The sequence below is a fragment of the Rhinatrema bivittatum genome, chromosome 1 (assembly GCF_901001135.1).
Source record: "Rhinatrema bivittatum chromosome 1, aRhiBiv1.1, whole genome shotgun sequence".
Classification (NCBI taxonomy): domain Eukaryota; kingdom Metazoa; phylum Chordata; class Amphibia; order Gymnophiona; family Rhinatrematidae; genus Rhinatrema; species Rhinatrema bivittatum.
The window spans coordinates 835247765-835259965 of record NC_042615.1 but is presented as its reverse complement, the minus strand read 5'-3'; the positions used below and the strand labels follow the sequence as shown (position 1 = coordinate 835259965).

Below are 12201 nucleotides of genomic sequence, written 5' to 3'. Positions count from 1 at the left end.
GGGCCCTTGGACGCCCGCTTAGGCTGAGGTTCCGACGGAACATCTGGCCATGCTGCTCTCAACACCGCCTGCTTCCTAGCCAGAAAAGCCTGGTGAAGCAGAAGCACAAACTCTGGACAGAACTCACCTGGGTCCTCACCCCCCTCAGCTGAGGGGTCAGGCTGTACAGTCATCCCCAAAGGAGCAAGCCTGCTCTACAGGGGATAGAATGGGAGGGGCTTCCTCTTCCCGCAACATCCGACGTGCCCCCCTCCCCGCGGAGGGGGGCATCGGCTTGTAGGAATGGAGCCCTTGCCTGACAGATCTCTCCCCCATCCCGTGCTACAGCCAGAACAGAGGGAATCAGTATCTAGGGCCTGTCCTGACGTGCCACACACGCAGCTGATCACCATTTTAACTTGGGGCACCATATCCGGACGGCACAGCTATGCGGTCGTCGGCAAAAGCCGGGCCGGGAAACCTCCATGAGGCAGCTGGAGCTACAAATAAAAACTCCCTGCAGGTACGAAACTCCGCTGTCAAAAGCCCGCTTGCGTGAGGCGCACTGAGAAAACGTGGCCTATCTCGCGCGAAGGCCTCCCCCCACTCCCTCCACACTGACCTACCCGGAGCCCCGGGACGTCGACGAGACCCACGGGGTCTAGCTCCCCACTCTTCACCTGGCCTGCTGGAAAACGGCACGGCACGGCCCATCCCGTCCCCTGACCAGATTCCGCTTACCTTAAGGAGGTTTGTTTTCTTTAAAAAAAAAATTATTTTTTAAACTTTACACAAATACCCTTACAATCTGAGGTAAACAGAGGAAAAGGAGCCGCTTCAGTGGTTGAGGGAACCCGGAGCCCCTGGTTGTCGAAGCAACTGGACCGTGGTTGACGAGACTCAGGCAGAGGTGTCCAACCCAAGGTCGCCCAGCTTCCACTGAGGGATGGTCCACGAAGGTGCCTAACACCTCAGGGAGCTGTACCACTAACTACTAGCTATTCCCCGTCACTTTTTTTTTTTTTTTTTAAACTAACTAACAGACTGCAGGTCTGCACCTCTAGCATCTGCTGGAGTCAGAGAAATACTGAGGGACTGCAGGTTTGCACCTCTAGCATCTGCTGGAGTCAGAGAAATACTGAGGGACTGCAGGTGGCGCTCTCAGTTATGTAGCAGTGCACAAAGTTTTTGTTCTCTGACTCCATCTGCTGGAGTCAGAGAAATACTGAGGGCCTGCAGGTGGCGCTCTCGGTTATGTAGCAGTGCACAAAGTTTTGTTCTCTGACTCCATCTGCTGGAGTCAGAGAAATACTGAGGGACTGCAGGTGGCGCTCTCGGTTATGTAGCAGTGCACAAAGTTTTGTTCTCTGACTCCATCTGCTGGAGTCAGAGAAATACTGAGGGACTGCAGGTGGCGCTCTCGGTTATGTAGCAGTGCACAAAGTTTTTGTTCTCTGACTCCATCTGCTGGAGTCAGAGAAATACTGAGGGACTGCAGGTGGCGCTCTCAGTTATGTAGCAGTGCACAAAGTTTTTGTTCTCTGACTCCATCTGCTGGAGTCAGAGAAATACTGAGGGACTGCAGGTGGCGCTCTCAGTTATGTAGCAGTGCACAAGGTTTTTGTTCTCTGACTCCATCTGCTGGAGTCAGAGAAATACTGAGGGACTGCAGGTGGCGCTCTCAGTTATGTAGCAGTGCACAAGGTTTTTGTTCTCTGACTCCATCTGCTGGAGTCAGAGAAATACTGAGGGAGTGCAGGTGGCGCTCTCAGTTATGTAGCAGTGCACAAAGGTTTTGTTCTCTGACTCCATCTGCTGGTAGGGATGCACAACCCACTGGTCTGAACTGATCTGGGTATGTTCAAGAAATGCATTTATTCCTATCTCTTGAACCAGGATTTGTCCCTTCACCGACAGCTCATTTTATACCAGACGGAAAGAGTTAATAGGGAGGGGCTGCACTTGCCTGGGTTTCAGGGTCTTCAGCTCCCAGACTGGCAGCTCCCAGCTTCACCACTTCAGCCAAGCGTGTGATGGTAGCCACGGAAGACTGGGCAGCTTGGGCCAGCTTCTCTTGGCTTGCTGTGGCGTTCTGTACTAGCACCTTGGTGTCTTCCACCAGGGCCTTCGCGGTCTTCAGGATGCCCTCCCTGTAGAATAATAAGACAAGATGAACAGAGGGTAGAGAGACAACACAAATGTTTGGATGCAGGAGGAAACACAAAAGGGAGAGAGGGAGGATGAAAGAGAGAAAATGGATGGTTATGTAGCAGTTAAGATTTCTTGGAAACACACTGTTGCACTTATTGTTTCACTGCAAAGAAATCAGACATGAGACACCCAAGTATCATGAACTGCCCCAGTCCTAATGCTCTTTACTGAGGAGAGCAAGTTTGCTTGCCATAAATGGGCTTCTCCGTGGCAGCAGAATGAATTAGTCCTGATGGTGCCAAACAACCCTTCTCTTTAGATAACATGCAAGGTCCTTTTGCAGTCCTGTGAACAGAAGGCCTTCTCCCTTTTTTGTGCATGACATCATGGAAAGAACATGGGCAAAAAACCAATGGCTTGGTTCTACCGAGCATGCACGTCTATACCCATGCATACGGTGCCTCAGGAGTCTCTCAGTTGATTTCAGAGCTTAGCTTCTGCTAGGTAGTTGACTCTCCAGGGAGGCAGGTGAATATTAGCACAGCTAATTTATCCTGCTGTTGATGAAGAACCCCATGTACACTAAATAAAATTGCTTTCTCTGTCAACAAGCAGGGCTGATTTATCCAGGATGTGAGTGGAGTCCTAAGCTGAGGGTTGCATGTTGGAACACTCACTGATCCTCCCAGGTAAGCAGGCTGCACAAAACTGCTTGCCCAAAGCTAATGTCACTTCTTGATAGCTTGTCTAAACAATAATGGAAGGTGAAAGTATGAACTAACAGCCAAGTAGAAGCTTTGCAAATATCTTTGATGGGCATGGCTCTTAAGTGACCCACTGTGGTAGCCATTGCTCTTAAATGTTGAGCCCTGAGAGAATATGATATCAGAAGACTAGTCAGAATGTAGCAATGTGCAATACTGTCTTCTACCCATTTGGACATTGTGTATCTGACAACAGCTAATCTCAGTCTGCTAGGATCGAACGAGCTGAAAACTTCAAAAGCCTGACGATGTAGTTGGGTTCTCTTTAGATAACACATGCCAAGATCCTTTTGCAGTTCAGTGAATAGAGGGCCTTCTCCCTTTTATATGCATGTTAGGCTTGGAAAGAACGTGGGCAAAAACAATGGCTTGATTCAAATGAAAGGCTGAAACTACTTTTGGCAGAAACTTGGGGTACAGAGCACCACCCTGTTGTAGAAAAACCTCAAGTATAGAGAGTAATAAACCAATGCCTGAAGTTCACAGTTTATGAGATGTGATGTCAACTAGGAGCATCACTTTCCAAGTGAGAAACATTAAGAAATCCAACAGATACTAGGTCATTTTCAGCAATTCTTACATAAGAACATAAGAAAATGCCATACTGGGTCAGACCAAGGGTCCATCAAGCCCAGCATCCTGTTTCCAACCGTGGCCAATCCAAGCCATAAGAACCTGGCAAGTACCCAAAAACTAAGTCTATTCCATGTTACCATTGCTAATGGCAGTGGCTATTCTCTAAGTGAACTTAATAGCAGGTAATGGACTTCTCCTCCAAGAACTTATCCAATCCTTTTTTAAACACAGCTATACTAACTGCACTAACCACATCCTCTGGCAACAAATTCCAGAGCTTAATTGTGCGTTGAGTAAAAAAAGAACTTTCTCCGATTAGTTTTAAATGTGCCCCATGCTAACTTCATGGAGTGCCCCCTAGTCTTTCTACTATCCGAAAGAGTAAATAACCGATTCACATCTACCCGTTCTAGACCTCTCATGATTTTAAACACCTCTATCATATCCCCCCTCAGTCGTCTCTTCTCCAAGCTGAAAAGTCCTAACCTCTTTAGTCTTTCCTCATACGGGAGCTGTTCCATTCCCCTTATCATTTTGGTAGCCCTTCTCTGTACCTTCTCCATCGCAATTATATCTTTTTTGAGATGCGGCGACCAGAATTGTACACAGTATTCAAGGTGCGGTCTCACCATGGAGCGATACAGAGGCATTATGACATTTTCTGTTTTATTCACCATTCCCTTCCTAATAATTCCCAACATTCTGTTTGCTTTTTTGACTGCCGCAGCACACAGAACCAATGATTTCAATGTGTTATCCACTATGAAGCCTAGATCTCTTTCTTGGGTTGTAGCTCCTAATATGGAACCTAACATTGTGTAACTATAGCATGGGTTATTTTTCCCTATATGCATCACCTTGCACTTATCCACATTAAATTTCATCTGCCATTTGGATGCCCAATCTTCCTGTCTCACAAGGTCTTCCTGCAATTTATCACAATCTTCCAGTCTCACAAGGTCTTCCTGCAATTTATCACAATTTTCCATTTGCCAAGCCACCAGTATCATGGTGGCTTGGCAAATGGAAGTCTCATAAGCATTAGAGTCTCATGAAATTTGACACCAGAGGAATGCGGTAACCCATAAGGGCAATGAGATGCATCTTTACTTTTTTTTTTTGTATTTCGATTTATATTCCGCTTTTTGCACTTTTTTCAGCGCGTCAAAGTAGATTACATTACAATCCCAGAGAATGTAAACCCAGAGGGCTTACAATCTAAGTTTGTACCTGAGGCAATGGAGGGTAAAGTGACTTGCCCAAGGTCACACAAGGAGCGACAGCAGGACTCGAACCCTGGTATCCTGGTTTATAGCCCCCTGCTCTAACCACTAGGCTACTCCTCCACTCTCACAATAACCTACTGAGACCTGAGGAGGAGAGGGAGAATCCTTTGGATTGCAGGCAAACAGATTCAAGGAGCTTACTTGACATTAAGATAAAAAAATTTTCCATTTAAAACTGGAAGCTCTTCTAATGAAAGGCTTTTTGGCCAAAATCATATCTTCAACTTGCTTGGACAGTGACAGTGATGACAATAATGAGTGTTCAACATCCATGCTGTCAAGGTGAGACAGAGAAGGTTCGGATGACATAGATGAGGGTTGTCTGACAACTTGATGAGGTAAGAGAACTACATTTGTCTAAATTGTCTGGGATATACTGGAGCAATGAGGTTAAGGTACACCTCATCCTCAAGTGCCTCCTGTACCGTTCAAATCAGCAACAGAAGATTTAATCCCACTTGAGCAGAAAAGCATCCTGACTGGATAGGAAAATTATGTTCTTACCTGATAATTTTCGTTCCTGTAGTACCAAGGATCAGTCCAGACTGCTGGGTTATGCCTCCCGTCCAGCAGATGGAGTCAGAGAGAAACTGAAAAGGCACCACTCATATACCCTGGTGCGCCCCCTGCGATCCTTCAGTATAATCCATAACAAAGCAGTATGAATTTAGGAACAATGGCAAACTCTGTGACTAGATCAAGATAAATATGAACATGTGGAAAACGAGGAAACCAGGCAAAAGCCATGAAACATAACCATATGAAAAATAGAACAAGTGCTCGGAAAAAACAATGGAATCTGAAAAGGAAACACGACAGACGCGGGACTCTGCACTGACATGGGCGGGCGTCTGGACTGATCCTTGGTACTACAGGAACGAAAATTATCAGGTAAGAACATAATTTTCCTTTCCCTGTACGTACCAGGATCAGTCCAGACTGCTGGGAAGTACCCAAGCTGCCCTAAACGGGGTGGGATCCTGACAGTCCCGCACGAAGCACACCACTGCCAAACGAGTCTACCGGCGGAGCGCGGACGTCCAATCGGTAATGTCTAGCAAAAGTGTGCAACGACTTCCAAGTAGCCGCCCGGCAAATTTCCTGAGAGGAAATAAAACCACTCTCAGCCCAAGACGCCGCTTGGGAACGCAGAGAATGAGCCTTAAGACCGTCCGGAACGGCGCGACCTTGAGAAATGTAAGTAGAAACAATCGCCTCCTTCAACCAGCGGGCTATAGTAGCCTTGGAAACTTTATTGCCTTTCTTTGGACCATTCCACAAGACAAAAAGATGATCAGACAACCGAAAAGGGTTGGTAATGTCCAGGTACCGTAAGAGTGTCCTTCGAACATCCAACCTGCGAAGCTCCGGGTGCCGAGACACCTCAGCACCATCCACCGCAAAGGCCGGTAGGTCCACAGTCTGGTTGACGTGAAAGGCGGAAACTACCTTAGGCAAAAAGGAAGGAACGGTACGTAGAGAAACCCCCGAGTCAGAAATACGGAGAAAAGGTTCTCTACAGGATAACGCCTGAAGTTCAGAGATTCTGCGAGCAGAACAAATAGCGACGAGAAAAACTGTTTTGAGAGTGAGATCTTTGAGAGTAGCCCTTCGTAGCGGTTCAAACGGAGAAGTACATAGACCCCGGAGAACCAAATTTAAACTCCAAGAAGGACAGATAGGGCGTACCGGAGGTCGCAAATGTTTAACTCCTTTTAAAAATCGTGCAACGTCCGGGTGCATGGCAATGGAAAGTCCGTCAAGTTTACCGCGGTAACAGCCTAAGGCTGCCACCTGCACACGAAGAGAATTATAGGACAAACCTTTCTTTAGACCTTCTTGCAAAAAAGCCAGAATATGAGAGACCGTAGCCTGCCGTGACGACACTTTCAAACCCTGGCACCAAGAGTCAAAAACTTTCCATACCCTGACATAAGCAACCGAGGTAGAGGGCTTCCGAGCCTGTAGAAGAGTAGTAATGACCGACTCAGAATATCCCCTCTTTCTCAATTGCCGCCTCTCATAAGCCAAGCCGCTAGACAAAAGCGATCGGCCTGGTCGAAAAATACTGGACCCTGCCGTAGGAGACGAGGCAGATGACCGAGACGCAAGGGGCCGTCCACCGCTAGGTTGATGAGGTCGGCGAACCATGGCCTCCTTGGCCACTCCGGAGCTACCAGAACGACGGGTCCTGCGTGGGATTCGATCCGACGCAATATTTTTCCCACCAATGGCCACGGTGGAAACACGTACAGAAGAACTTGCGCGGGCCAGGGAAGAACTAGCGCGTCCACGCCTTCCGACCCGTGTTCCCTTCTGCGACTGAAGAAGCGAACCGCCTTGGCATTCGAACGAGTCGCCATGAGGTCCAACCGGGGGGTCCCCCACCGGTGACAGATGAGTCTGAGTGCCTCGGGAGATAGTTCCCACTCTCCCGGATCTAATCGCTGCCGGCTGAGATAGTCTGCTTGAATGTTGTCGACTCCGGCGATGTGCGACGCAGCAATCCGAGACACGTGCTCCTCTGCCCAATCCATCAGTTGGCTGGCTTCGGTTGCTACCGGAAGACTCCTTGTACCGCCTTGCCGATTTATATACGCCACCGTGGTTGCATTGTCGGACAAAACCCGAACCGCTCTGTTCCGAATCAAAGGCAGGAAGTGCTGTAACGCTAGGCGAACCGCCCTGGTTTCCAAACGATTGATAGACCACTTGGCCTGAGAAAGCGTCCAACGTCCCTGAGCGGATTGAGACTGACAGACTGCTCCCCACCCCGTCAGACTGGCATCGGTCGTGACAATGATCCATTGGGGTGGTTCCAAATCGATGCCTTGGAGCAAGTGGACCGGATCCAACCACCATTGCAGACTGGTCCTTGCTGGGTGTAGGAGTGGCAAAGATATCTGAAACTCCTCTGATTTGGGATCCCAACGCGACAGAAGCGCCCTCTGTAGCGGCCGCATATGCGCAAAAGACCACGGAACCAAATCCAGGGTGGACGCCATATAACCAAGAACCTGTAAATAATCCCATACCACTGGCAAGGGAAGGGCTAGGAGACGACGAACGTGCGCCATCAGACGCTCCATCCTTGCCTGTGGCAGGAAAACTTTTCCCACTCTTGTATCGAACGAGGCGCCCAGAAATTCCAAACTCTGGGAGGGAATCAGTTGGCTCTTGGGATAATTGACTACCCAACCCAAGGAGTGTAGTCGGTGGAGTACTGTCTGAATTGCGACCTCGCAGAGACGACGCGATTTTGCCCGAATGAGCCAGTCGTCCAAATACGGGTGGACCAATACTCCGTCCCTCCGGAGGCTCGCTGCCACCACCACCATTACCTTGGTGAATACTCTCGGAGCGGTCGCCAGTCCGAACGGAAGGGCACAGAACTGGAAATGAGATCCCAGGACCATAAAGCGGAGAAATCGTTGATGGAACTCTTGTATTCCTATGTGCAAGTAAGCCTCTGTGAGATCTAAGGAAGCCAAATACTCTCCTTTGTGGACCGCAGCGATGACTGAGCGCAGGGTTTCCATCCGAAACCGCGGAATGCGCAATGCCTTGTTGACCCGCTTGAGATCCAGAATAGGGCGGAATGTGCCCTCCTTTTTGGGAACGATGAAATAGATGGAATAACGGCCTGTGCGTTGTTTGGCGGGCGGTACTGGCACTATGGCTCCCATCGCCTGCAACCGCTGCAGGGTTTGAGCAATCCGCTGTTGTTTTACCAGAGAACCGCTGGGAGAGATAAGGAACAAATCGCGCAGGGGCCGTGCAAAATCTAAGGCGTATCCGTGAGTTATAATGTCGAGGACCCATTGGTCGGTGGTAATTGCGGCCCATTCCTCCCGAAAGTAAGAGAGTCGTCCTCCGACCTCCGGGACGGAGGAATGGACCTGCGTCCCTTCATTGAGCCGCCTTAGAGGTGGCGAAGGTATGAGACGCACCTGCGCGGGCTGGCCTTCTACCACGAAAGGAAGGAGTCCATGCTTGGGAACGCATAGACGCTGTCTTGAAGCGTAAGAGGAACCCCTCCCCGATCGAAAACGGCGCTGCCCGCGAAATCGCCCGCGAAAGTTACCCGAAGTACGAAAAAATCTCGGCTTGTCCTCTGGCAACTTGAACACCTTATTCTCCCCCAAAGATTGAATAAGGTCTTCTAACTCGGTGCCAAATAATAGTTTGCCCCGAAAAGGAAAGGAACAGAGTTGGGCCTTGGAGGAAGAGTCTGCTGCCCAGTGACGCAGCCAGAGTAACCGCCGTGCAGACACTGCTGAAGACATAGACCGTGCCGAAGTGCGGAGGAGATCATAGAAGGCATCCGCGGCGTAGGCCACCGCGGATTCTATGCGGTTTGCTTGCTCAGCTTCCCCCGGAGGCAGATCCTGAGATGTCAACATCTATTGTACCCAGCGAAGGGTAGCCCTTTGTACCATACAACTGCAAACGGCCGCCCGTACTCCCAATGCTGAAACCTCAAAGATTCACTTAAGCAACATCTCCAACTTCCGATCTTGAAGATCCTTAAGGGCCGTACCCCCAGTTACGGGGATGGTGGTATGTTTTGCCATGGCAGTGACCGCCGAATCCACCTTTGGCACCCTAAGGAGCTCCAAAGAATCAGCAGGGAGTGGGTAAAGCTTATCCATAGCGCGGCTGACTCAGAGTAGCCTCCGGATTATCCCATTCCTTGGATACAAGCTGAAACAGTTTATTGTGAAAAGGAAAAGCATGTGAGGGTGTGCAAGCCCGTCTAACTCAAAATCCCCTGGCTGGGAATTCGTTTCAATCTGGGGTACCGGAATTCTTAGTTCTTGAAGAACATGAATGATCAAGGGATCTAATTCTTCTTTATGAAATAACCGAAGAATGAGAGGATCGTCCCCTTCAACTGGGTCAGCTGGGTCCGTACCCCCCACCTCCGTACCAGAATCCGGAACGGGTGGGTCCGGTGAAATAGGGTCCGGAGCTATATGCCGTAAAGGTTTAGGAGGAGGAGGAGGAGGAGGGTCTGGATTTGGATCCCCTCCCAAGTTAGTAGAAATTTTGCCACATTTATCTGGGTCAGGAGCACCCTGCTCCCATTCAGCTTCGGCCTCCATATAGGCCTTATGGAGCAAAAGAACAAATTGTGAGGTAAATGGATGAGGTCTTTTTAAAGAACCTCCCTTGGCTCCCATAGGTGGCAAATCTAGAAGCCCCGATAAACCGCGGGGTCTGTGGGGGCTAAGGTCCGGTGGGGACAGCGGTGGGAGGTCCTCTCCCTCCTCCGACGAAACGGCATCGCAATCAGGCCCTTCTAAAATGGCCGCCAAATTTTCCCTCATACCGGCAGCGAGGACTGCCGCATTTTGCCCGACGCTGCCCGAGCCCCAAGTCGCGGTGAGGGAGAGCTCCCGGCCACGGCTGGCCCCCGCGAGGAGCCCTCACCCCCGGGAAGGCACCGGGAGCAAAGGCCCTCGCGGGAGAGCTGGCGGCCCGGCTCCCCACATGCAGCACAAACTGACCCTCTGGGCCTTTTTTTTTTTTTTTAAAGAAGAAAAAACGGCGCGAAAAGGGGCCGGGTGACAAGCCACCCCTTCCGGAGACCACAGTGAGTAAGGCAGGCAGAGTAAAAATAAATTACCTCGTTTTTTTGGTTTTTTTTTGAAACGTGTATAGCGCTGCTACCGGCAGCTATGAAAAACCTCACAATTCAATTATACAATGGAGCCTGCAGAGGGTGTAGCATACCCATCTGACTAACTTCTCCGAGGAATTAAACTTCTCAGGAGGCGGAGAGGGAGAGTGACCGGCCCACCGATTAATTCTCCCCTCCTCTCACTGGGCAGGGCAGAGAGAAACTCCGGGAAAAGGCTGTAGGGCAGTGCCCTGCCTTGCCTGCTACTGCTCCTATTAACAGTGTTAAACTAGGCCTGTAATTAAATTGATCCAGTCACAGGATTCCTCAGAAAATAACAGTGTTAAACTAGGCCTGTAATTAAATTGATCCAGTCACAGGATTCCTCAGAAAATCGTAAGTCAAACCTGATAGGGAAAACCCCCTCCCAATTTACAGGAGATCAGGACCGCAGGTTATGCTCTCTCATCTGCTGGAGTCAGAGATATACTGAAGGATCGCAGGGGGCGCACCAGGGTATATGAGTGGTGCCTTTTCAGTTTCTCTCTGACTCCATCTGCTGGACGGGAGGCATAACCCAGCAGTCTGGACTGATCCTGGTACGTACAGGGAACTGAACTTACTTTTAATAGAGCAGAATGTTTCGACTTTCCTGTTGTTCTCCGATAAGAAATAATCAATTGATGGGTTACCCCAGAGGTCCAACAACCTGTGTGCTACTATTTGGTCTAGAGACTATGTGCAAGGATGAAAAGTTCTACTGAGGCGAGCTGCTAACATTTTTAAGATCCCAGAAGGGTAGGCTGTTTGTAGGAAGGTTTTATGACTGCAAGCTGAGGCTGAACATCTTACCTGGTCCAGTGGGCCACCACTGCCGAGAGCATGTTCCTGGCAGAAGTGCAAGCCAAGTCATACAGGGCATCCGTAACATAGGCCACTGCAGCTTCCAGACGTGCCAACTGCAGACTACTGACATCCCCGGATGGAACCTGCTCCTGCGTATGTGCCTTTTGAACCCAACACATACATGCCCTTTGCAACATACTGCCAAAAATCGCTGCCCAAAGACAATGCAGAAACCTTCAACATCAGCTTCAAATGAATCTCCAATTTGCGGTCCTGCACAACCTTCAGCGCAGTGGAACCCGCCACTGGGATAATCATCTTTTTGGTAACTGCCGACACCGCAGCATCCATCTTGGGCACCTGCAAGAGCTCCACGTTTTCTTCCATCAGAGGGTAAAGCTTAGCCATCACCCTGCCGACCTTCAGGCCCGCCTCTGGAAAATCCTATTCCCGGTTCACCAACTTCAGAATTTTCTTAAGCAAGGGAAAAGTGCCAGGTGGACCACGCAGTCCCTCCAGGACCGGATTCTCACCTTCATTATCGGACTCTTCCTGAGCCACCTTAATCCCAAGTTCCTCCAGTACCTGGGGAATTCCACCTTTTTTTTTTTCAATTTACTATTTTATTGAATATGTAAGAACTAGTAACATAAACCACGCTGCAGACATAAACCAAGGCAACAGCCTCTAGCAAGCATGGCTAACATAGCAAACGAACAAACAAGTCATGTAACCCAAATCAGGATCCCCCCTCCCTCCCCCACCTCCCCCCATCCATGAGCTCAGTCTTGCTATTCCGGTGAAATAGTCCAGGACTGGCCAATAAGTCCAAAAATTAAAGTGGAAAATGGGATTGTAGTTGTCCAGGGCAGCTTTAGACTACTATTTGTATGAGGTCCAGAAGTAAGTGATGTTACAGGGCTGCTTGATGCTTCTCCCAGTTGATAAATGGGTGCCAAACGGCCTGAAACTTGGG

At 49.5% G+C, this 12201-nt stretch overlaps 1 protein-coding gene across 1 annotated transcript in view; it reads right to left on the bottom strand.

Moving 5' to 3' along the window:
• The window catches only part of LOC115079620 (talin-1-like), a 480705-nt gene that overhangs the window by 120394 nt on the left and 348110 nt on the right, over positions 1-12201 (bottom strand). The window contains 1 exon segment of the mRNA XM_029583330.1: positions 1946-2129. Within this exon segment, the coding sequence (XP_029439190.1) occupies positions 1946-2129 (184 nt within the window).